Source organism: Parambassis ranga, chromosome 18 (genome assembly GCF_900634625.1).
Source record: "Parambassis ranga chromosome 18, fParRan2.1, whole genome shotgun sequence".
In the NCBI taxonomy this organism is placed as follows: domain Eukaryota; kingdom Metazoa; phylum Chordata; class Actinopteri; family Ambassidae; genus Parambassis; species Parambassis ranga.
The window spans coordinates 9178375-9203658 of NC_041038.1; the positions used below are offsets into that span (position 1 = coordinate 9178375).

A 25284-nucleotide genomic window follows, 5' to 3' on the forward strand; every position below is an offset into this window, starting at 1 on the left:
CGCACCCATGCTGCAATTTGCATGCACACACAAACTGTTCGCAACAGAAGACCTTCTCTTGACAAGAACACATGCAGAGACAGTGGTGATAAACTAGGGTTGGGCGATATTGGCAAAAAAAATTGAATCACAATTAATTGTGGCATTTAGCCGATAACGATTAATTTGACGATTTATTGATGACAATTGCACTTACATGTTTTTGACTCTAAATCACCACATTGTTCTAAAATGATACTGACAAATCATCAGTCAAGTTAACTACTTCATTCTAACAGGTTAAGCTGGTAAGTGATTAGTCACCAACCAGCCATGTTTGAAATATGTATTGATAACAGATGCACAAACTGCTTCAAAATAATAATGAAGCAAACATTTAAAGTAACTTTGTCCTCAGATGTTCTTATATTAAAGTCACAAAGCAGTGCATCCTAACTTATCCTTTGCTGTCTGTATCTGTTTCCCATTGTTGGGCTAATAAAGGTATTCTTAATCTTAATATTAATATCAACATTAAAATTAAACAGGAAAAATAAGTTCAGAAAAGTCACATCAGTGATTATTTCAAGTTTAAAAAATGTGTCTGTGCAAATTAACCTGTGACTGAAAAGTAAAAAATGTTGTAATATTATGAAGATATGAAGAAGAAACAGCTGAAGACAAGAACAGTATGAAGTCACTGACCTTAAAGAATAAGTGTGTTCCTTCTAACCGGTATAAAAATGACCCCAGTCAGATGGAAGGTGCAGGCCTGAGCGTAGGTTAGACAGATTTTTTAGGCAGCCTCTCTCCACTCCCTGAGTGATGACATCATCCACTCTGCCTTTGATCATTCCACGCAATACACACTAATGTTAAACTCAGAGGAGACCTCAAAAACCACTCCAACTTTGAGAGCCTGGCGCGCGCAAACAATTCGGAATTTGAAAATTCTGAATACAAGTTCGTGAGCGTTTTAAGACTAAAATGGAGTCAGTAGCTTGAAATTTGTAAAAGAAGATACATTTGGCAGATGACCTCTGTGAGATGAACATTTTGATAGTTGAATGGCTGAAATTGGTCAATGCATGCTTAAGATACGCTGTGCCAAAAAACGTACGGAAGAATAAGAAGAAAAAGAAGAAGAAGAACAAAGAGGGAGAAGCAATCAAACTAATCAAACCGCACAATTCCACATTTAAATCTGTGTGTGCGCAAATCAACCTGCGACTTCCTTCCAGCACTTACTTTGGTCAGGAGGAGCACAATGACCAACTTTATCGCGGATTCTCGGCCGAGTAGAATTCTTTTGAATATCTTCTGGAGGAGACTTCGTTGTTTTGCTGAGTCCATAAAGATCAGGATGTAGCGGTCCCCTTGGACTTGAAGATGTGTATGGAGTTTATTGGCGTGGCTCAGTTAAAGTACTACAGCACCATAAGCACCGTGAAAACTGCAGAAATAAAACAAACCATGTTACAGTTTCACACAAATACAAAATAAACAACATAATACACACAGATACGCCAAACTCCCGTAGTACATAGACATGACATATGTGAATATGTAAAGTTAAACAACTAACATCCGCTGTCTACGTGTGTCTTACAGTGCAGGAGAAACCATAAAACTGCAATGGGGAAAGGAAACAAACGCTATTTATAATGCGAACTTCGCCACAAGGTGGCACTGTATCCCCATAATACTACAATTATTTTACTGACCAAAATACACGGTCATTTACGCAGGAGGAAGCTGCTCTAGTCGGAATTCTTTTTTTAAATAACAAACATTCAGTTACTATGGCAACAACCAAGGCTAGTTTGATTGCCGTTGCTAGGCAATTGTTCTTCACCCTCTTCTTTTTTATTCTTCCATAAATTTTGGCGCAGCGTATCTTCAGCCAACATGGAAACAATTCAAATTAAGCATTTTAAGTCAGTTTCTGTGTCTGCACTGTGGTGTAAAAGTCAATACACTGAATTTTTAAGAGTTTTTATTGAATTCCATTTTTTCTTCTTTTTTTTTTTTTTTTAAAAAAATTTCCTTTAAACGTAGACTTCATTTATTTTTGTTTTCGGGAATGTTTCATCTCCTGTGAAGAGAGGTTCAAAATAAGTTTAGCAAAGCCATTTTAAATATGGACATCCTTCAAAAATGATCAAATCTTCACCATTGCTGAGAAGATGGATCTTGGAAACTTTGACGTAGCGAGCAGGTGGGTGGACACCAAGCTGATGTGCAACAGGACTTCCAGGTGGCCTCATGGTGGCGGGTACTGTGTGTAGTACTGTGGTGGGCTCGACCGTGGGCTCGACCGTGGGCTCGACGGTGGGCTCGACGGTGGGCCTTTGCAGATCGCGTTTATCAGGTGAATAACTTGCTGTACCTGCTTTAGTGTGGATGATGCTGCCGACACCGTCTGTGTCAGACACAAATCTGTATGTTGAGAAGAGACGATGGAGACCAGCCAGAGAATACGTACACTGCACTATGACCCTGTGAGAGACAAGGACAACTTCACTGTTCAGAGAAAGACATTGCTAGTCGAGGGGAAAACTGCAGGAAAGAGTAGAGATTCAGACCTCTCTGTAGCTTCACCAGGAACCAGTTTGTCCACATTGAAGAAAATCTCATTTTGATAGGTCACATTTTCCTTTCCAACCTGATGAACATGGATCAAATAGTGAGTGTTCAGTGGGTTTGAGGAGGGATTACAGTTTGAAAAGTCCATCAGTACTACCTTGACTCTGGATCCACAGTTGTTGAGGGGGAAAGAGAAGAGAGCCCTGGTGTCATCTGCTTCTTTGGGTCCACAGTATTTGTCTACGAGGTGTGCTGTTGCTGGGATTCCTCCACTTGTCACAGCCAAAGATAAGTCAGCCACCACAGTCATCCTCCCATCAGTGGAACATACTACAGAGAGGTGGCATTTAGTTCACATGTCCACAACATGGAGACACCACCTGTTCTGACAGCAAACAGAATGTTCTTACTGATGAGTTCAGTAGAAGTGAACGGACACGTCTTCACAGTGGAGGTCTGGACCTCCGAGTTTTCGCGATCCCTCACCAGGATCTCAAAAGTTGCAGAGAATCCCTTCAAAGTAACATCCTGCAAAACACAAACCTGAGTCACTCTGTGTTCAGTTAAACCTCCACAATGTCCATCAAGTTGTCCTTTTACCGTGTATTCATAGCCCTGAGTGAAGAGTGGCACGATGAGCAGCAGACTCTGGCTGTCGTTGCTCATGATGTAGCCGCGCTTGGCTGCCAGCTCCGATGTCAGCAGGTCTGAGCCGATCCTGATCTCCCACAGGTAGTCAAAAGGCCGGTAGTCCAGCTTGAACCCGATTCCAGACTCTGAACAGACAGCATCAAACTGTGGAGGAGCTGTCAAACACAGGAACATGAATAACTTAAGCTTCATACACTGTAGATATCTAAAATGAATCACTCACATTCATCTGCGAACAGAGCCACAATGGACGCCATGTGATAAGACTCATTTCCTGACTGAACAGTCAGTGTGAAGTTGATGTCCAACTTCAACTGAATAACTGCATCTGCTGGTATTAACTAGAGAAAGAGACAAATTCTGAATCAAGCAGGAAGAAGCGGCCATATTGCCAAGCAAATAATTCAGATCCTTTTTACCTGCTGTGTGACGACAGGATTATCAAAAGGCACCTTCAGAGTGTAGCTGTGGGTGCTGTTGGGGTATGTGACCTTTGTGAGTGTCTGGCCGCTTGCGTTTGAGAATGGCAATGTGAACTCTTGTCCATTCAGCTGGACAGACGCAAGATCGACGTCTGCAGGGACGTCTCCGAGGTAGACCGTGAACATCTGTTCTTCAAGAGCAGTTCTGTTGTCACTGAAAATTGGGCTGGGCAGCAGAGGAGTGACCAGAGTCCTGTGAAAACTCAGCACGGTCTCAACATTATCCTCATCCACCAAGACTTGCTCCACATACAGATGGAAGACGTAGAACTCGTAGAGTCCACCATCCACAAGACTCTGAAACAGACAAGATTCACTACTGGTGCCAATACTGTATCGGTATGTATTTTATTTCATTAATACCTTCCTGTATCCTTCTTCAGCATTACAGGGGATGCTGATTCGGAATGTGGCGTTGTGCTTCTCTATGATGTAGCCCCTCTCTTCTGCAACCGTCTGCTCCACAAGTTCACCTCCGAGTTGGATGCTGATCTTCGTGCTCTCAACACTAGGGTACAGCGCTTCCGGGGTCTCCCAGATCATGTAGCCACTGTCATCATATGATCCTTCATCTGTTCAGAAGAGGACCGGTGTTACAAGATCTGCTATTTACAAGTGAAAACCTTTACATAATGGAGTACTGACGTGTGGAGCAAGCAGCCACCATGTCGACCATGAGGACAACCCAGCTTTGTCTGGAGAACAGAGTTGCATGGACAACCTCTACTGGAACACCATTCACCTGGAGACACAGACTCTGCTTAAACCCTGCTTTGACGTAAAGCTGTCAAGTCAGACACCGTCACTCGCCTCAGTGCTGAATGAATCAGGTTGTCCATATGGTGTACGAAACACCAGCCTTCCATCGGTCAGGTTGAAGACATAGCCCTGCTGACGAGCTTGGGACAGGTCCATCGGCTGCAGCTGCTCATCTCCTCTTTTAAACATGACCTGCCAGTCTGAGGTGGTGGAGCTGTGTGCCTGGAAAGACATTAAAAGTCCCCACAGATTTAGGTTTTGTCATACATCTATGCATTATACTTGAAATCTGCATCCAGTAACATGCTTCCGTTTTATTTTGATCAGCAGCACATGTTTTCGGAAACTACAATTTGAATTACTTACAGGTTTGAGAGTGTTCCAGTCGCCTTTCTTTGTCCCAGTGGAACAGGTCATATCAGTCTTCACAGTCACCTACAGAGAACTCATATGTTAACATCTGAATATGTTCTATGAGCAAACAAAGTATCCAGGCTTACTTCCATGTAGTTGACCTCACAGGTGACCTCTCTGGGAGACCAGAGAAAGGAGGGACTACAGGTCTTGTTCAGTGCATATGTGGCCTTGTATCCTTCATGTTGTGTGACCAGGTTGAAGTTGAAAGTAAACACTTTATCATCCTGAAAGAACCAAAGAAAATGTGACACCGAATAGAACCAGGCTTTTATTCTCCTGAGGACGTCAGTCTGTACGTACTTGGTTGTCAGTGTAGCAGCTGAAGTAGGACGCTCTGAGCTCCACATGGCCCAGCAGAGGGCGAACACTGACACTGTAGCCACACTTTGCTGCATTCTGCTCAGTGATGGCGTACACACCTGTTCTGGCTGGACGAGAAACCCTCCAAAATATTTATTACAGATCATTTGATGAAGTCATATATTGCTGATTAAAGTTAGAGCTAATCCATGTTAGCTGTAGGACCCACCAACAGCATCAAAGCGAGGTTTCTCTCCAGCAACAGAGAGATCAACAGTGATCAGGAAGTAACGATCAAAACATTCCATATGAAGAGCTCCTGTATGAATAGCCAGCAGAATTTCATGTGAGTCCACATCATCTAATAATCTGTAAATAAAACTTTTTATTTACCATCTGGAATTGGTTCACATGTTGCTGTAAACCACACAGACAGGAGTGCGGCCACACTGTAACACAAAGGTGATGTGTGATCAAACAAATCAGGTCCCACTGAAACCCTCCTGAAACACTCAAAGACCTTACCAAAAGCAAAACACAACATCCATGATGTGTTGGCAGTGTCTAGCTAGCCTAGCTGCTAGCAAACTACACCTGCTAACCAAAACAAGCTAACCCGAACCTCTTAGTCTTGTAACGCCTACCCGAACCACCTTTCATGACTTTACTTCATTTTAGAGTTATATTGCATAGCATGATTAGCTTCAGCTGCATCTGATTGGCAGATAGCTGACAGCTGTGAGTGCAGCACCTGATTGGTGGTCTTCTTCTTCTTCTTTAATGGATCCTACTCTCAGGTGCATTACCGCCACCTATACTATACTGGAGTGTGAGCCTGAGTGGGAACACCTGATTGGCCAATGAAGACGTGGGTTTATAAAGGTTGGTGAAGGTGCTGCTGGCTTGTTTCACAGTGAAGAGTAAGAAGGCGTGATTTCACTGATTTTTCTTGTTTATTCAGTAGGCTACTGATCCCCCCGTGTGTCCTGCACATGGCCTAGTTGATAATAAAAAGGCTTTTAAATTGAAACGCTTCAAACGTATCAGTATAAAGTAAACTCTTCCAAACTTAGAACGTTTGTCGCCATCTAGTGGTGAACAGGGGGAAGGCGCCAGTTCCAGAGACAGCTGAAAGCAGTGATAATCAGAGCATATGGTGCAGAGGTCAGGAACAATGGACAGACTGCTGCCAGGCATGCTGCAGCGAGGGCAGTTGCAGAGGCAAAAACTCGGGCCTGGGAGGAGTAAGGAGAGGCCATGGAGAAGGACTACTGGTCAGCCTCAAACAGATTCTGGCAGGCCTGATTAATAAAACTTAAAATTAGATGTTACATATTAAAGTTATCCAGAATGGTAGTACTAATAAAGTGAGGCAAAAATTATTATTATATTATTATTATTATTATTAATAAATAAATTGCAGCACAGGATTATTATTTAACATTAGCTGATATTAATAATATCACGTTAGACTTTAGCATTTAGCAACAATTTAAGTCAATACTAATTGACACTCGTTTAGGTGGTTGTGGTGGATGCTGTGGATTTTTAGGAGGTTTTGGATGTTTAGGATGTGGGGATGCCGGCATCTTGCGTTAGTGTTGTGGTTCTGTGGTAGAGAGTTGTTTGGTGGTTTGTGGTTGTGTGTTACCATGGGCTGCTCTGCTTTTGGGTGTGATTGATTGGGTTTGATTGTGAGTGTGCACTAAAGGAAGTGAAACACTACAAAGGTGGCACCATGGACCTTTCAATCAGATCAAATAAAAATGGGGACAGCAAAGGGCACATGAGAAGGAGCCATGTGGACAGATCAGCTAACAGCCAAGGATACTGATGAAATGGAGCCGCTCGGTACTGCTAAAAAAGGAGTTGGTGGAAGAATGAAAATGTCTACAAACAATCGATGCTTTCAGCAGCTGTGTCAGAAACTGCATCTCAGACTCACATGGACGTTATGGTGCCAGTGTTCCATTCAGTCAAACACTGGAAACACTGAAGGCTTGGAGTCCATTTGAAATGGGGCCTACGAACCAGGCGCCCAGTGCACTGTGGAGCGGGGGCTCCTGGACTCTTTTCTCCTTTCAGAAGGTGTTGGAGTCGTTGGCGAGAGTATTAAATGGAACGATTTGATTCAAATTACATATTTAGCTGGCGTTAGACGGTAAATTTATATTTAGTGTTTACACTTTAAAGGTGACAAAATGAAAGAATGGTTAAAGAGCCCAGGCATCTCGAAGAAACTTGCGTGTCACACAAAGTTAAACTGTGACAATAGAATTGTTAAACGCAGTGTAGCAGAAGAGCACTTAAAAGGATGAGGTCAGACATAACCTGTGATGGAGGGAACACTAGAAGTAGAATAAATCTACCACAGAAGGTGACGGTTGTCAGTGTCTGTTAGTGGCAGCACCTGTCTGTCTAGTCCTCGGTCCACCCGGGTGCCTTTTAAGAGCTGTTTTTTTTTAGCTGTCTGAGCACTGTAGGGTTAGGGGCAGGCTGTTACAGCAGGTTGTTGGAAGGAAAAGTCGGTGTTCATGGTTTCTTGTGTCTTCTCAGGAGTCACCTTGAAGGCTGGAGTTCTGCAAGCAAGGTAGTATGTCTGCACCTTCACACATCCTAACACCTACAAGTGACGACGCTTACCATACTGCTGTGACTCTTCTACTCCTCAGAGCCACTGAGTCGGCACCATGAGGCCTGGAGTTCAGTGGATGAGGTAATAAGTGCAGCTCGTGTTAAGACATCCTACCTGAGCAGCTTACTTATGATATTGCTTTGTGACCTTTTGCCCCACAGGCCTCAAAGAAGCTGTGATGGACTCGGTGGCCGATGCGACTTCAACCAGGTGCTGTGAACCCTGCGTTTGTCACCAATGGCAACACAGAAAGTAATGTTGTTGTGTTAAAGTCTGTCCTCTGCTAATCCTCAGGTGACGATCACGATCACCGATCCTCGGACAACCACCAGGATGTGGTCAGGCTTGTTTCTTTTACTATTCACTCTCAGCGGTCGAGGTAATGTGAAGTCTTTTGACTCTTACTTCAAAAGACTTCACAAGTTACAATCATAACGTATGTTGCCAGGGTTCGCCTTCATGCAGAAATAGACATTCAGCCAAGTGGAAACTTTTTTAAAAATTGTTTCTTTGTGTGTTTCTACAGGCTGGCTGCTGTGTGGGCCTGTGATGAGTCAGATGTGACTTCTAACCTAAAAATAGACTTGGAAGTCAGACCTAGACCATCCCTCAACACTGGAGCTCCTCTGGGCTGCATCCTGAACCCTCTGCTGTAGTCCTGAGGTTTGAAGATGACGTGGGTGTGATCTGCGATCTCTGATGACAAAACGGCCTGCACAGAAGACGCCGGCTACCTGGAGGACCGGTGGGTTTCAGCACAAGGCAATAGAGGAGCTCCAGTTTAAGATGTTTAGGAGTCAGTCAGGTGTGACACTCATCATCTCCCTGGTGAAGAAGGCCTGTCGGCATGTTGCTACACCTGGATGGGGCACATCATCAGGATCCCCTGACAAACCTGCAGTATAAAGAGGAGCCCAGTCACCCCAGCAGCAAACTGTGCCTGCTGCTTTTCAGTGGACGGTTCTACTGTGGAGGGGCAAAGTGAACCACGGTGTTAACATATGCACTGGGTCAGTTCAGGCAAGTCAATGTGACAAATCAAGTTGATTGGATTGGATAATAGTCATGTCGTTTCTTGTTTGTCGATGACACATGACGAGCTAAGGGTGGGTCAAGGAGCTGGAGGGCAGACAATGCGTCGGGAACACACAGACGGTTCCGTCCTTGAGGAGACTGTACGTATTTAATGTCATTATGAGACTGTGTAGCTGTCATTGTTGTGTTCCGAAGGTTCGCTGTGGTCATTCCTGTTGGAAGGCGCCAGGTGTCCGAGCGCGTTTGGATTGTTGAACATGGTACAATGATAAAGTGGTTTCGATGTTTGTGTTTTATACTTAGTGAGTGTATCATAAATTCAGTGTAATGTGTGAAGTGGCTAATGTTCGTGTGTTTGTTGCAGGCGGCACATGGAGTTGTGGAATCGCATCATCGGAGGCTGTTGAACGTTGTGATGAATAAACGTGTTATTTTTTTCCCCAATGAGAAACCCTGATGCTAATGGCGTAAGTGTGTACTGCTGTGTAGCGTATAATGGGTTGCATGGATGCTAATGTAATCGTTTGAACTTGTTGCTTTATGCTATTAATAAAGGTTGTGGTATGTCTAAAGCAGTGTTCACTGCGTATTTGTCCAAAACGTGTGGGCCTTTGGGACCATGATCAGAACCTCCGGGACCAGACCAATCCGACAGAAGCCACCACTGCCTTCAGCTGCGTTAGGATGGACCTCAGGAGCTGTGGGCTCAAGTGGTTCTTCTTTCTGCTCTCATTTAAGCTGTGCTTTGTTCTCTTCTGGAGAAGGTCATTTTAAAGAGGCCGCTCTTGATATTGTTGGAGACCGTGATCATTTATTTTAATTTCCTCCCAATCGGATCAAAGCTCTGAATTGATCTCTGCTCAGACGCAGCACCCAGTAGAATGCTCTCTGCTATTTATAGGTATCATTTTGACTCCGTTGCATCATGACTTTGATTTATTGTAAAAGAACAAATATTTGCCCTCTGACTCTCACACCTCACTGCCACTCGTTCTGTACGGTCCATCTCACATTTAAACATGATGTGTTTGTCAGCACTCCTGAAATAAAATGTCGTCTCTCCACACAGGGCTGCTGTTGCTATTAATGGTTATGGTGTGCTCACTCATTTAACTGTCCTAATATCAGGTGTATTTACTCAGCGGCAGCCATGTTGGTGATTGACAAAAAAACCTAAAGTATCAAACAGATTTTTTTTTTTAAAGGAAGTTGATGTAGAGAATGCAGTTTTATTTTCCTTTTCTTGCGCACCGACCCACACTCTTTACCCAGATGAAGCCCAACAGAATGTGGCTAAATTAATTAATTCAAATATAGAGATATAATCAGTGATGAGGAAGACATTCCATGCGTTGTTTTTAAAGGAATGGTGAGGTATGGTATGGTCGACAATTATGACAAAATGAAGTTTTCAGGTCCAGTGTGCAGAAGACATCATGTCCATGTGGTCGATGCTGAAATTACAGAGAATTCATTCTTATTTAATATATAGGGCTCAGTTTTTAAATTAAAATTCACATCAGCAGTACTTTGTCGTCAAATTCAATGGGGTGAATTTTCATATTTAAGTATCACAAATCAAAAACGCACACCTTTCTCTGCGGTTTCTCTGGGTGTGTGTTTGACTGTGATGGCCGAGAGGTTCACAGATGAGTTCCAATGGACAGCAGAGGCACTCGTCTCATTTGCCGGGTAGCGGCACTGGATTGTCAGCCTAAAAAAAAAAAAAAACAGACGACACTTCTGTAACACCCGTTTTCCAACTTCTCTAAAAGCAGGAGGTTGATATTTCTCACCTGTACTGAGAATCTCTTTGAATGAGAGGCTCATCCAAAGGTAGAAAGAATTCTCTGTAGCTGATCTGGTTTTCATAAACTAGGAAGTTTCCCTCAGTCTAAACGGATATGGAGACATCAGAGGACAGAAGGCAGCTTTGTTCTGTGTGATTTTTAGAGTCTCACAGTTACTGTTGTCCCGCAGGAGTCGAGGTTAAAAACGAACAGGGCTTTGGCGTTGTCTGTCTCCATGGGAACACAGCTGGGGTCCAGCAGAGTTGTTCTGTTGGGCTGCGATGGCGGGATGGAGTGGGTTGTATCCACAATAGCCACCATTCGTCCCTCAGGTAAACATGCTGTAATGGAACCAAAACTGAGATCAACTGTACATGGTGGTAAAAATATATATTTGGAGGTCTGAGGCCCTTTCTATATTGTGTACCTAGAAGTTCTCTGGCAGGAAAAGTGCATTTATGGTAGAGACTGTCCTGTTCTTCTAGAGTCTCTGCATCCACGACGGATACTCTGACTCCAGCTACAAGACCCTGCAGTGTCATCTCCTACAGGAGAACACAGAGACATGCTTGTAATCACAGCAAATGTCATCGTTGAGATGATTTAAAGAAACCAGTAATAATAATACCTGGTCCTAATCCTTGATCCACTAAAGTGCACTCACAGACAGAATGCTTACTAAAGCAGAAATATCACCTCATAGGTCATTCCAGGGCTGCGGAAGGGGATCTTCACTGTCATGTAGTCCTCCTCTGTCTCCACTATGAATCCGCCCATGTCCACCAACTCCCAGTCCAGCCTGTGGGCTCCCAGGAAGAGGTCCCACTGTAGCTCCTCCTGGGCCCCAAAGTGCAGCAGCACGAGCAGGCTGCTCTCTGTGCACTTTCCCTCCAGCCTGGGAAAAGCTGGATCTGCACCAGACGTTTAACAGTTAAACACTTTTATTACTTGACTGCCTGTGATAGTCTGCTTAGTCACTCACTTTTGTAATCCGCTCTGTGCTCTATGGTGGCCTGATGCTGAAACACTTCTCCCCTGGCTGAGATGGAAAGTGTAAATATAAAAGTGAGGCTGTAGGTTTTAAACCCTCCACCTACATGCTGGGAACAGACATCCGATTGTTCCATGTGCACACATATTATGTATTAATCACTCAAGTGTTGTTCAATCTCACCTCTGGGATTATTTTTGAGTGTGATATTGGCAGACTGAGCTGATAGGAGGAGGTCCCATTAGAGTGGGAGAGAGTGGACACTATGATGTCATCGCCATTTGGCGATTGGTGGTTTTGAGTCCAGGTTAAAAGGTCACCACCGCCGTCTACAGTCACTCTCTGGAGGTCCACATCAGAAGTGAAGACGCCTAAAGTGACTGAAATGAATCCCTCAGATGAGTCTATAAGGAGACAGAAAGATTCATGGTAGAGCGTTCACAACCCTCCACCACCTACTGGTTGTATCTTTGTTATTATAATAAAAGGACCAATAATAAAAATGGCCAGGAAACACTTACTGTTGGTGAAAATCAGCGTTTGTGGTATGAGAGGACTCTTCAGGAGCCTGAAGGTGCGATGCTGTGTAAGAGGCCAGCGCTGGTCCTCCCACTGACTCACGAAGAACAGATCCACTGACATGGACTGAGTGTACCGTCCCCTCACAACACTGCTCTGGAAGAATCACAGCAAAGACAAAGAAATCATGTGACATATGACAGTCTTATCGCTCCAGGAAGCTAGGAAAGAGGGTGCACTCTGCTAGACCAACGTAAAAGAAGTTGTCATACCATTGAATGTTGGCAAAACACTACATGTGTGATCAAGTGATTATTCATTTACCTTGACGTGTCCTCGTTGGGCTCCTGCAGCAATCCTGACCTCCACTTGCCCCCCATGTAGGCTAATCCTGTATCCCCCATCTTTAACGTCAGACTCACTCAGAGGCTGCCCATTCACTCCGACCCTCCAGCCTCTGTCACTGAACTGCCCGTGCACCAGCGGAGAAAGAATATAAGGGACAGTCCACAGCAGGTCAGAACCCTCTGCAGTGGCATCATCTGAAAGAGACACAAGGAGAAGAAGGTCTCACTGCATCTTTTTTTTTTTTGACTGCAGGGATAATCTGCTATAAACTGCACTAACTTAGAGCACAGGCCACAGAGGTGTCCACAGCCATGAAGCCTTCTTGGCGTCTGTACAAGATGGCTGCACGGACGATCTCTAAATCCGCTCCAATTTCCTGGAAACAAGTACACACTGCAAGCATGGATACAGAAAGAGAAACAGCATTCTGTGAATGATGAAGCTGTAAATCTTACAGTACCTTAACAAAGTATGACAGCGGGGAGGAATAAGAACAACGCAGGATGAGACGTGACCTCTGCAGTGTGATGTGGTAGCCCATAGAAGCAGCCTCTCCTAAGGACAAGAGTGTGGCTTCTTCTGATGGCAGGTCGGCTCTGTGGAATGCAACGGCCATGTTTGCTTCATCAGCCTCCTGTTCAAGGACAAAACATCGAAATCAATTACTAGACACAGCTAGACACGGCCCAACCGTCCCTAATGTTGACTTACACTCTTGTTATTATTATAAACAACAGGCAGGATAGGTCGCTGAATGGACACCTAGGAAGGAAAAATAAAAGGTTTATGCAAATGTCCAAGTTTCTATAGACCTGGTCCCGCACTGTATCTGGGCATGCACATAATTCACCTCCATGTAGTTCTGCTCACAGACAATCTCTCGAGCACTCCACTGTTCCTGAAGTGAGCAGTGGAGCTGGATCGGGTATGCTTCCACTTTTCCATCTGCCTGCACATTTACAAACCAAAGACGCAGATGATAGTCTGTGACTCCCTGCAGAGAGAAGAAGGAGAAATTAATGTGACGGACCCACATTCTGGAGCTTATTACAATTTGGATGCATCTACCCGACTGTGAACGTGACAGGCCAGGAAGGAGGCACGAAACACCAGGTCTCCATCACCACCGAACAGGATGGTGTAGCCACAGAGTGTGGCCTCCTGATTAGACAGGAAGTGGACTCCATGCTGGTCTGGTGACAAAAAAGGGATTTTACACATCATACATCTGATCATCAATAATCCTGTTTATGAATATGAAGGCCAACACTTCACCTTCAAAGTCAAATCGAATCTTTGGACCAAGGAAGTTAAACCTGACAGAAAGCCAGAAGTGACGCTCCAGACATTTGGTTTGAAACGTCCCTGTAAACATTAAGATGTGCAGAAATTGACACTAATATTCATAAATAATACAGTTCATCAGTCTTTTCTAAGATACACATCAATGAATCCCACTGCATTATTAACCCCCATCTTGTACAGTGTTTACTGTAAAACAGTGCGAGAAAGGGAACCGGAAGTAGCATATTTTACTAGCGTGTCGTGCTCTTACCTGGTGGTACTGGACTGCTAACACAGTTAGCTAAGGCCAGAAGCAACACCGCACTGAAACAAATATACACGTTTTCAGCACCTACATTATTATTTAACCACGCTAGGTCCAGTTTTTATCGTCAAACTTACCCACACAAAGTCTGAAAAACTCTTGTTGACATTTTAGTCGACTGGAAAGTTGTCGGTCGTGTTTACATTCGGCCATTTTGACTCACCTGTTAACCAAGAAGCTAATTAGCAAGATAGCTCCGATTTGTATGGCTTTTTTTATAAAGCCTGGTTATATGTTAAATTAATCTAAACAAACAAACAAAAATAAACATAATTAAAATAAAAAATATTATTTTAGTCTTTAAATTGATGTTTTTGTTTGCGAAAACTAAGATGGGATGCCGATGGATGAAAACACGACACTAGTGACATCTAGTGGTCAGAGCGCGACATGTCACTGCAGTCTCTTTCCACCCTGTTGTGGCTGTTCATGTTAACTCTTCTACAAAATGTAGAAAAAAACGAGGGAGTCATGTATAAGTCAGCAGGTGGAACTGCTGCCTAATTAACCGTAGATTAATATGTTTATTAATCCTGACAAACTGCGGACACATTGCCATGGAGGCAGTGGTGGGCCTCTCTCCTTCATTCAGAGCAGCACAGCTGGGTCCCTGCCACCACAACTTACTTGGTAAATGTTACTTTAAGTCTTGCCATTATTAGGTAGCACCCTGTGGAGAAGACAGGAAAACAGGCACGGAAAAGGTCACCATCTATTTAAGAAATGACGTGGAAATGATGCATGGTTTGGCACAGTGTTGAACTTTCAGCTCATATGTGGGATGTTAAAACAAAAGCCAGTGAATTCAATATATGTTGCGAATCACAATTTACTTCTTGCATCTTGCATGCTAGCTCACAAAGAGTTAAAGAGAGATAAATCCACCTACAGGCCCACTTCTTCCTGACTCCACACCCTTCTAAACTTTTGAAGTGTCCTCCTTCTGCGGTCCAAACAACAACATAAACCCAATGTAAAACATGTTTTGTTTACAGTCTGACATTTATTCTCATTATGACTCAAAGTGATGGCATGGAGGGTGTTGGACTGGTTAGCGGCCTCATTAACATTTGAGTCACATTAACACCCCCACACAGACCTCATGTTGTGCTCCGGACACCTGCAAAGCTGGTGTGGCTAATCATGGCTGACAGAAGTGAAGGCAGTGTGAGTTTGGATGTGTTTTGGTAGCTGGTGCCGTCATGGCTAACAGTGACCTTATCCTATCCTGTGACACTTCTGTTCCTCCTTGTCTTCTCCACCAATCACATCCCTTATTTAGCTTGAGGATGAGGAGGAATTGAAGATAAGGGAGCCTATTTATCAGGCTGAGCATGTCTTCCTTTAAACATTGAGCTCTTCCACCACCTACACGCTAAATTGGTTGGGGTTATTATTTTGGACTTTTGCAGCACCACTGTGGAAACAAAATAGTGGGATTATTCTGTTTGAGGTAGAGATGCTTCGCTCTCTGGTGCAGGTGCTTCTATTGGCTTTGTGTTCATCTGTGCTGCTGCTGCAGGTCATCGGGGCTCCATATAGAGGCATGCCGACAGAAATAGTCAGAGCGGACATCACAGATGACAAGGTGAGTCACTTTGCTGTTTTAGCAGCAGTGTTAGATGTTAGAACTTTAAACTCAAACATCTCTCTGTCTTGCTTCAGGAACTGGCTCAGTTTCTAAAGTTTATGTTCAAACTGACGAGAGGAGACGAGATGCTTCACCAACTAGAGGACAAAGAGGGCGGCAGAGACAGGGTGATGAGGAGACACATTCCTCTTTCCCAAAGAGAGCGAAAGGCAGGCTGCCGGAACTTCTTCTGGAAAACTTTCACCTCATGTTAACACAAGACGGGAGCTGCTCTAGATCAATTTAACAGCAACAAATATTAACACAGTTGTAACCAGTGTCAAGCTTGTGTGTTTTAAGTCTGGCAGGAAGTCCAAAATAAAAATGTTCTGGTTTAAAAGGAGTTGATATCTGTGTCCTAATTTATCTATTTTGTGAAGCAGCTAATAGATGGACCCTGAATCCTACATTTCCCACAATGCAATGCTGCCCACAGGTACCCATGAATGTTTAAAAATTCACAAACACACCAGTAACTTGTGGACATTTTAATAATCGGTTAAATTCTGACAACCTGTGTTAGGAGAAAAATCCAAACTCAGCAGACAGAAGTCTGCTTTAAATCTACAAGCTGCCGTTCACAGCGTTTTTGTTTTTTTAAATAGAGGGCTGTAACAGAAACAGAGTATGACACAGTTGGCATGATTCAGGATTTTAAAAATGACTGAAATGTATAGGTTGCTGACAAATGCTATTACAGTATGTACATCATGAGATAAATTAACAAAAGATGAACTGTTTTTAACGTGACCACGTTCTGTCACCAAAAAAAAACAAAACAAAAAAACACACGATTCACAGACAGAACTCCAAAATAAGGATCATGATTAAACTGAATGACATCCTTGAGATAAGGCTTTCAAATTTGTAGCCCTTTTAAGTTCAACGTGTACGAAAAAAAAAAAAAGGACGGAAAGACAGAGGTTAAACACAATCATAACAAATACTGTGTGACAACACGAGTGCAAGGTTGTAACCCAAATGTTCCCATTTTAGGGAGGTTAAATTCTACATTCTTTAACCACATATGAGTGAACTGAAATGAATGTTAACATTGACCTGTTTTGTATGTAAGAAGGTGTTTCCCTAAATTGGTACGTACACACACCCTGTTTACCACAGAACGGAGCGTTTGACTTCATTGCACCATCAGCTTCAAAATAACAATCAAGTATCAACCAAACAACAAATAGCAAAGCAAGATTTTTTTGTAGACAATCAAAAAATAATAATCCTGACTACATGTTCAGATTTCTAGCGTTTAAGAAAAGCTAAAGAGCTACACATTCCTTTTGTCTACATTTCTTCTTCTTCTTCTTCTTCTCTACGAGGCTACTTCACTGCAAGTTTCCCTACATGCTTCTGAAACCAAACCTGCCTGTTTATGTACAGTCACAGTTGTTGTGTAATGTGCTCGTAGTTTTACCGAATCCTCCTCACGTCTGCCATTTACCTGCAAAAAAAAAAAAAAAAATCCTGTCCTTTCTTACTATTATTGTCTCTGGCAGTCCATAACGTGCAAGCTAATACATGAGCAGTACCGGAGTGTGTATCTGGTAAGTGGAGCCCAAGCTGCCTGCAGGTCAGGCCACTGTCGTACTGAGATAAAACGTAAAGTAAATACACAAGTGATGCAAATTAATCGGTAACAATGTCTGCAGGACAAGAATGAGAAGCATTTCTGTGTTATCAATAATGTGTTGACTGTCCATGGATTTCTATGAACAGGCTGAGAAGGTGGAGGATGTGCCGTTAGCAATCGGTGGAGATTTTGGCCGAGAGGTCCTGGATGCGGCGAGCGCTGCAGCTCTTACACAAGATGTGGCCGTCCAGCGGGTAACAGCCTCGACCCTCGCCTTCAGACGACAGCAGGAGACCGCATTCCTGATGAAAGCAGGACACCATCAGATTCAGCTCTTACATTGGCTCACAGAGTGTAATAGTTTATTGCACATTTTCCAGTAAAATTCCATAATTTCCAACACTAATGTACAAAAACAAATTAGTCTAGGAACCAAAAAGCTTCATTTTTGGGGCTCCCTCTTGCTCACAGTGGTCAACCTTCTCATTAGTTAGAACATAATAGAGGCAAATGATGCATATTACCCATAATTATCTAAAAGAGGGAAATGACAAACTTAAAATAAATTTAGGATTTTAAAATAAATGCATCTGTACTGTTAAAAACTGTATTATCATCTCCCCAGTAGGTGGCGACAAAGTGCCAGATTGTAAGTTATCTGTTCCTCCTGTACACTTTGTGGTGACACTGAGGGGCTAAGCTATTCTCCACCCTCTCCACCATTATTTCTGCACTGTTTTCCATCCTCTAACAGAAAACCAGCATGAACTTGTCGTTCAGTTAACTCACCTCACAAACGTAACAGCTGACATGAAAGCTGCGATCCAGCGCTACAATCCTGACAGTCTCTTCCTGGCCCAGTTCAGGCATGATTGGCTCACCGCATACTGAGCAGCGAGGTGCGTATTTCCTGTCAGAGAAGCATTAAAAACTCTCAATGTTCTCTTAAGTATTTAAAGTTGTGAGACAAAAATCACAGATGCAACATTCCCCTCCTGCACAAGAGTGTGTACCTGTGGAAGTCCTCTATGCAGTGTATCTGAGAGGTGGCGTCCACGGTAAAGGGCACCCCGTCCAAGCAGCAGTTACAGACGACACACGTGAAACAGCGAGGGTGGTAGGCTTTCCCCATTGCCCGCAGGATCCGGTCTAGAATGGGCTTGGAGCACTTTGAACAGCGCTCCAGTGTACTCTGAAAAACAACAGCGGGACAGTTAAGTCCACTGAAAACAACCGAGTAGGTCAAAAGTTGCTGTATTATACAGAAGATTTCATTCACTTACAATGTAACAGCTCTCACAGTAACTCTTCTTGTCAAGAGCGTAGAACGGTTGCCCTCGGAGACGTGCATGGCAGGTGATACATGTGAAACACTCCACGTGGAATACCTGTTCCATAGCAATACAGCCGCTGCCATCGCCAACCACGTTGTCACCGCAGCGGGCGCAGCGACCTAAAGAGATGTTGTGTTGTAAAACTATTCCCTTTTAACATGTCAATAATGTGCCATTAGCAGTGACTATACCGAAGTAATCCTCTGCAGGTGGGTGGTTCATATCATACACCAACTTCTTCGTGAGTCTGTCCAGCTCTTCTTCAGGTCTGGTTGTTGCTGCCCCCTGCAGGAGGAAAGTAGATGCATCATTAGGACGCACAGATTCTAAACTGTGTTTATAGACGCAGGCTTCTGTGCATACCTTGCTTGACTGATAAGCCAGACTCTGTGCTCCTGACCCCGTCTGATTATTTTCCATCCCCCTCTTTGTCAGTGGAAGCTGGTTAACTCTTCCTCCAGACCCTGAGGCGCTTCCCTTGTACCCACCATCGGAGTGCATCTCCTGGATTTGCGAGCTGGGATGTGGGGGGTACCAGCCCTGCGGACCTGTCTGAGTCTGGGGTGGGGGTCGTGACATATGCTGGCGAGGAGGCGGCGGGGTGTACGCCTGTTCAGCCTGCCTCCCTGTCTGTGAGTAGGTGACAGGCTGTGCTGTCTTGACCTGGACGCTGAACCTGGGCCCAGTGGGAGTGGAGGCGGTGGTATAGGAGGCTGGAACAGGCTGAGGGTAGGGTTTAGGAGTTGAAGTGGAGTAGTAGTCCTGCTGGTGGGAGGTGGAGTACTGAGGTGTCTGGTGCTCACTGGGGTAAGGGGGTGCAGGGTGGTACTGACTGGTGGGATGCGGGTTGTAACTCATGGAGGGGCGACCCTGAGGAGGGGCTGCACTCTGGTGTGCAGGCTTGTAGTGATCCCCTGAGAGGTACTTGTTGTAAGGCACGTTGTCGTACAGCTGTGGGAGGCAGAATAAGATCAGTGATAGTGGAATTTAGCTGAATCGTCACAGAACTGAGCGTCATACCTGAGTGCTGGCATCCTGTGGGTGGCTGTCCAGATCAGCGAGCATACTTGTGAGAGAGTCAATGTCAGCATCGATTTTGGAGTGATAGCTTGCGGGTTTTTCAGGTCCACGATGCTAACCGAAGAACAGCATCACAAACACATGAGTGCTTAAGAATACAAATAAAAAAATACTTCATGATGTCGCAAGGCTACAAGAAAATCACCCACCATCAGCTCATAGCTGTCCATGTGAGGGCTCCAGGTGCGCTCTTCTTTGGGACCATGAGGGGGAGAGTAATAGTGCTCACTGGGCAAGTGATGGTTGGGTCCACCTGTGGTTTGGAGAACCAAAATAGTTGACATCTAAAGGAAGCCAGATTAAATGAGTATCTCTCTAAATTCCCATGTGTTGCTATATCTGTCCACCATATGAGAGGTCACTGACAAGTCAGTAGTCTAAGGCAGAGGGAATGGATGTACTCCACTCTACTCTTTAATCATTAAATGTCAACTGACAGTTCTATTGGTAGAACGCAAGGGGGAGTGAAGATTTTACACAACATAAAGGTATTACAGTTCAATTTCAATATCTTCCTGTTCCAAGGGCAACTGTGTTTCTGTGTTTAGTTCCTCTTTGTTGCACTTACATAACACTAGCTTGCATGAGTTATTTGTATTGACGCAATGAGGAAGTTACTGCATGCATATTATACCATATACTTCCTGACCCCAGTTTGTGACTATTTGCTTTCTTACCTGTGGGTCCAGTCGCCATGTACCTGTTGGTCATCCCTCCTCCTCCGTTCTGGTCATAAGGACCATATTTTGGCCTGAAGTCAGATGGGCCCTTCTTGTTCGGGGCTCGGTAGATTGCTGCCCCAGCAGAGTGTGACATCTGGGGAACGGCTCGCTCTGGGCTGTCCAGAGTCCTTGGTGGCAGCCAGGTGGGACCGGACATGGCAGGCTTCAGAGAATAAAATGAAAATAATCTGTTCAAACATTTGTATGTTGTAATAAAATCCGAAATGCTTCTTTCACTCGGTCTTAAGAGAAGGTGTATCTTTGTTTTTAGCTTTTCTCCATTGTTTTTGTATTCGAATGCAGCTGTGCATGTGTGTATTCATGTTGTAGTAACCAATGGAAACTAAGAGATGCTTCAGACTTTGTTTCCTATGGCAACAGGGACACACAAGTTGAACAATAGGCTTCTAGTTGAGGAGCAGGAAGAGAGCAGCCATTCTGAAAGGCTTGGGGATTTCCAGCAGGCTCACACATGCTCCTAAATGTGTGTTTTCTGTGTGTGCTTCGAGTCACACTTTCATATACAGACACACACATACACACACAGGTGCAAATCTGTACAACAACTCCTTGGCTGTTGTTCACTACAATAGTTATTGTCTTTGGCTGTTTACACACCCGTATCATTTATTTCCAAATGAAACCGAGACAAAAACAAGGCAGGAAATGTTGTGTAATGATATGTATCTGTATACATGTGAACACCTGGCTCATAACAATATATCATGTATTCTCAGTGGGATAAATAACAACACTAGTGTGTGCTGACTTGCACCTGAGGGGCTTCAGGAAATCGGCCTTATATAAGAAGTCGCCCAATTAAAAGCAGTCAGATGTATTCAAATGAGTTCTGACATTCGGCTTACAAAGAGAGAGCAATGAGACGTCATTGGTGCGATCAATTTTCAATCGATGCTATTGTATTTTGCAGAATATAAATGATGGACTAAAAATACTAGCTGAATCATTGGCTGAGAGGGGCGCCACATGCACAAACTTGGTGTGACTGACATGAAGCCCAAATGGATTGAATGCAGCAGAGTGGAGAAATTAATAGTCCACTCAGACTGATTGTATGTGGGTCGTGTGGCCATCATAAGTCCTTGTTGGTAAGAGGATTAAAATGATGGACGAGGGGATGATGTAGTCGTGTACAATTACAATGTTCGAATACATATGTCTGTTTTGTTGTTTTGTTTAGTTTTCTTATTTTAGGTTTTCTATTAGTGAGGGTGTTGTTGTCGTTGTTATCATTAAAGCATACAGCGTCCTGCATGGACATAGCTCACATTACACAGTGACCATGTGGAGAAAAAAAGAGTGACCTCACACACCTCCACTCTCAACCTGTTTTAAGCCTCCTGTCTGAATCCGGATGAGGACAATGCTCAAATCTGAGGACAGCCAAGCCAGGAAATTAATCTCAACACTTTTATCACTGTGTGTTTTAAAACCAATTGTTATGGTTTTTTTTTTTTTTTTTTTTTTTTTTTTTTTTTTAAATGGGATTTAAAACACAAAGCCTATACATTTGTCTATTAACTAAAGACAAGGCGTAGCAACTCATGAAATGGCAAAGTTGATGACAGAGGCAAATGTGAGGACTAAACAGACATCCGGTGTTTTTAGAATATCAAAATAAAATGTCTGCACTACATCATTGAATAAAAGGAAATGACTATCACTGAAATTAATAGTGACATATGCAAACATAACTGTCATTATTATTATTATAATATTACCTTATAACTATTTAAGGTGATCCTTTTTCTGTTATCGTCACTTTGCAACAGCCTTTATTTTGAAACCAAAGGACTACTGTTAGCTTCACATGTTTTACACAGTGGAGCTTATTGTAGTCCTTTGGTTTCAAAATAAAGGCTGTTGCAAAGTGACGATAACAGAAAAAGGATCACCTTATAACTATTTAAGGTGATCCTTTTTCTGTTATCGTCACTTTGCAACAGCCTTTATTATTACTGTAGCAGTACGTGCTCGTTAAAATCAATTAAAATAAGACATAAGCATGACTTAATCTGAAATAAGAGAGGACATTAGATTAAAACTATTTATATTTACGTACATTGTACTGTACATCTTGCTTACCTTACACAGTACCGTTACAGTGATTCTCCTCTTTGCTCTGGGCTCATCTACAAATCCAGAACAAAATAAAATCTGTAAGACGAAACAGAAACAAATACACTACACTACACTACACTACACTACACAGAACATTTTCTTGTTTTGAAGCTATATTAACATGTAATATGAATGACTGACAAACTGCCCAGCTGTTCGTCCAAATCTGTCCTCTGTGCGCCACACTGTAGAAAACATACCATTTAAGTGACACGACACCATATAATAATGGATAATTAGCAATAATTAACTTTAATAGCAGGCTTGTTTACTTGTTTGCTAGCCTGTTTTGAACTCGAGCAAAGCTCGTGCCTTGCCTTTGGGCTAACTTCAGCACATAACCGAAGAAGAAACAAAGCGCTAACCGACACCTACCGGGCCTGAAACGAGCCACACAAACACGACCTACACCTAAATTACGACACCGACAGGTCAGCGAAAGTTATCCTGACAGAACTTTCTGTTTGATTCGGCGTCGTTAACCTACTTTGTCGCGGATCCTGAGGCCTTTAGCAGCAGCAGCAGCAGCAGCAGCAAATCCTCACCGCATTCCCGATGAGTGACGTCGACGCTGTGCGCGTGCCCGTACGCGCGTCAGCGGAGAAGGGACGTACAAAATAAAAGCACCAAAATAAAATACTAATAACTAAATAAAAAATAATATAAGAAATTTTATATATTTAGGAAATTTTATTATTAGTATTATATTTGTAAGAAAATTTTAAAAAAGAATGAATAATGTAAACAATTGTGTATTATAAAATTATAATACACAATTTTTATTTGTATATTTTATTTATATATTTTTATTTTTAAGTTCATTATTATTATTTATTATATATTATTTATTATATAATGAATAATTAAATAATAATAAATATTAAATAACAATGTTTATTTTTATTTTTTATTATTGTAGGTATTATTATTATTATTATTTATATTTTTTACAATAATAATAATTTAAGTTAAATTATTATTATTCATAAATTACTAAAAATAGAAAAAATATGAAAAAATGTCAAGATTATTTTTTCGAGACTGAAAAAAACAGTATGGATATGATGCAAGATTAATAAAAAAATATATTTTTAACTTCACTTAGAACATGTGACATTTTTGTCGTAGATTTTCATTTTTTGAGCTTCTTGTCTGTGTGTGTGTGCTTGACCTCCCTGAATTTTCATTCATTCATTGATAATTGCAGAGGAAAGTAAAGTACAGACAGAATAGCTGAGAATTGTGTCCAACAAAAATATGAAAATGTGAGTGTAAAAGGTATGTAGTAAGAGGTTGTTTACGTCTCTATTTGATGAAAACAAGATTGTTATTGTGGTCAAAATTTCATATGTTCATTATAGAGGTCGTCCATGCAGAGTGGTATAGTGGTGTATTTTCCGTTGTTGTTTTCCACCATGCAAGCATCAGTTCATATAGAGGTCAGTTTGTTGCTTTTTAATTTTGCAGTTCATGAGATTTGGGTCAACTGTCCCTCTGTCCCGCTGCCCACCCCCCCAACCCACTTTCTTCTTCCTCCTACCCCACCCAGCAACAAAACATTAGAGGGCCCCTAAGGCATTTCTTCAAAGAGAATGGTTTCATAACTTATCATTTATGTGTTCATCTCTGCCAATAAGGGGACAAACAACCAAAGCTGGCCTCCCTGGGATCTCCCCGCTTCCTCCTCCTGCCTGCTGCTTGCCCATATATGTCCAGAGAGCACTGCAATAGAGGAACAGGAAGCGGCAGTTTAAGCAGATCTGTGTTATTGTTGCAGAATCTATCAACACTTTGGCACCAGCACCAGTCAAAGCATGGCTCACAGTCTGCACATTATCAGATATATATTCTGTCCAGGCAACCAGGAAACCACAAAAAAACAAGGGAAGCTCTTCATTTGAAAAGCTGGGACTTCAGCTCTGTGTTTTATCACAAACAGGGCCAGTGGGTCGCCGATGGGCACTGACAGATGGGGTAAGATGCAGGAAGAACATTGCCCAGCTTTTGCCAATGGGACAGACTCAATGGCTTCCGGCCATTGGTGAACCCGTTAGTAATGTTCTCACTTTTCCTCAACCGCCCCCCTCATCCGTTCTTCTCACAATGCCTGGAAGTAGCCTAGACCCACATCTCCCTCTCTGTTTTCTTAATCGTTGTTTTCCTTTATGTTTTTTTCTTTCTTTTACAAAGCACACAATTGATCCAACCTCCATCCAAACAAATAAAGGCACAAGGACATGCAAGTATGATACATCCCAGGCAAACGTTTTACTCCCGATTCACATTTTTGATACACAAACAGGGTGAAGCTCTTTGTTTTTTTAAATCATGTTTGACTGAAAATGTACAAATCAAAAAAGGCATACCTGCCAAAAGTCAGTTATTCTATAGCCCCATTTATAATTCACTGTTTTTAGGAAACCTAGCAGACTTAAATACACCTTGTGTGGTAGACTTTATGGAAGTTGGTGGACTTCTGTTGGACCCCCTCCTCTTCATCATGGGAAGAGGTTGTAGTCTGATGGTTTTAATTCAGGACTTTCTTTCTCGTCAGCTTCCAGGTTGACTTTTTTTTTAGTTTTTAGTTGAGATTGGCTTAGTACACCACTGTAATAATGTGACCCCTCTTCCAGGTCGTCCATCAGCAGCACCAGAAAACCGAGGCCATCGAGACAGACCTAGTTTCTTTAGCT

At 42.8% G+C, this 25284-nt stretch overlaps 3 protein-coding genes across 3 annotated transcripts; 1 reads left to right on the forward strand and 2 right to left on the reverse strand.

Moving 5' to 3' along the window:
* Positions 1-2027: 2027 nt before the first annotated feature.
* Positions 2028-5820, reverse strand: zpax4 (zona pellucida protein AX 4). The gene is made up of 17 exons (XM_028429795.1): positions 5700-5820; positions 5568-5623; positions 5404-5493; positions 5175-5302; positions 4958-5098; positions 4824-4892; positions 4509-4679; positions 4344-4440; positions 4062-4270; positions 3636-3995; positions 3440-3557; positions 3166-3371; positions 2976-3093; positions 2723-2895; positions 2565-2644; positions 2153-2478; positions 2028-2074 (listed from the first exon to the last, which is right to left on the reverse strand). The coding sequence occupies exons 1-17, from the start codon at positions 5720-5722 to the stop codon at positions 2028-2030; spliced, it is 2412 nt and encodes an 803-aa protein (XP_028285596.1). The 5' UTR covers positions 5723-5820.
* Positions 5821-15560: 9740 nt separating this feature from the next.
* Positions 15561-15946, forward strand: sst5 (somatostatin 5). The gene is made up of 2 exons (XM_028429202.1): positions 15561-15689; positions 15767-15946. Exons 1-2 carry the CDS (start codon positions 15561-15563, stop codon positions 15944-15946), a joined length of 309 nt encoding a protein of 102 aa, XP_028285003.1.
* A 258-nt stretch (positions 15947-16204) lies between these two features.
* Positions 16205-23157, reverse strand: trip6 (thyroid hormone receptor interactor 6). Its single transcript, XM_028429163.1, has 11 exons — positions 23079-23157; positions 22556-22602; positions 20405-20612; positions 19877-19980; positions 19668-19781; positions 19011-19598; positions 18839-18932; positions 18597-18766; positions 18327-18505; positions 18103-18223; positions 16205-17615 (listed from the first exon to the last, which is right to left on the reverse strand). Exons 3-11 carry the CDS (start codon positions 20604-20606, stop codon positions 17484-17486), a joined length of 1704 nt encoding a protein of 567 aa, XP_028284964.1. The 5' UTR covers positions 20607-20612; positions 22556-22602; positions 23079-23157; the 3' UTR covers positions 16205-17483.
* Positions 23158-25284: the final 2127 nt, after the last annotated feature.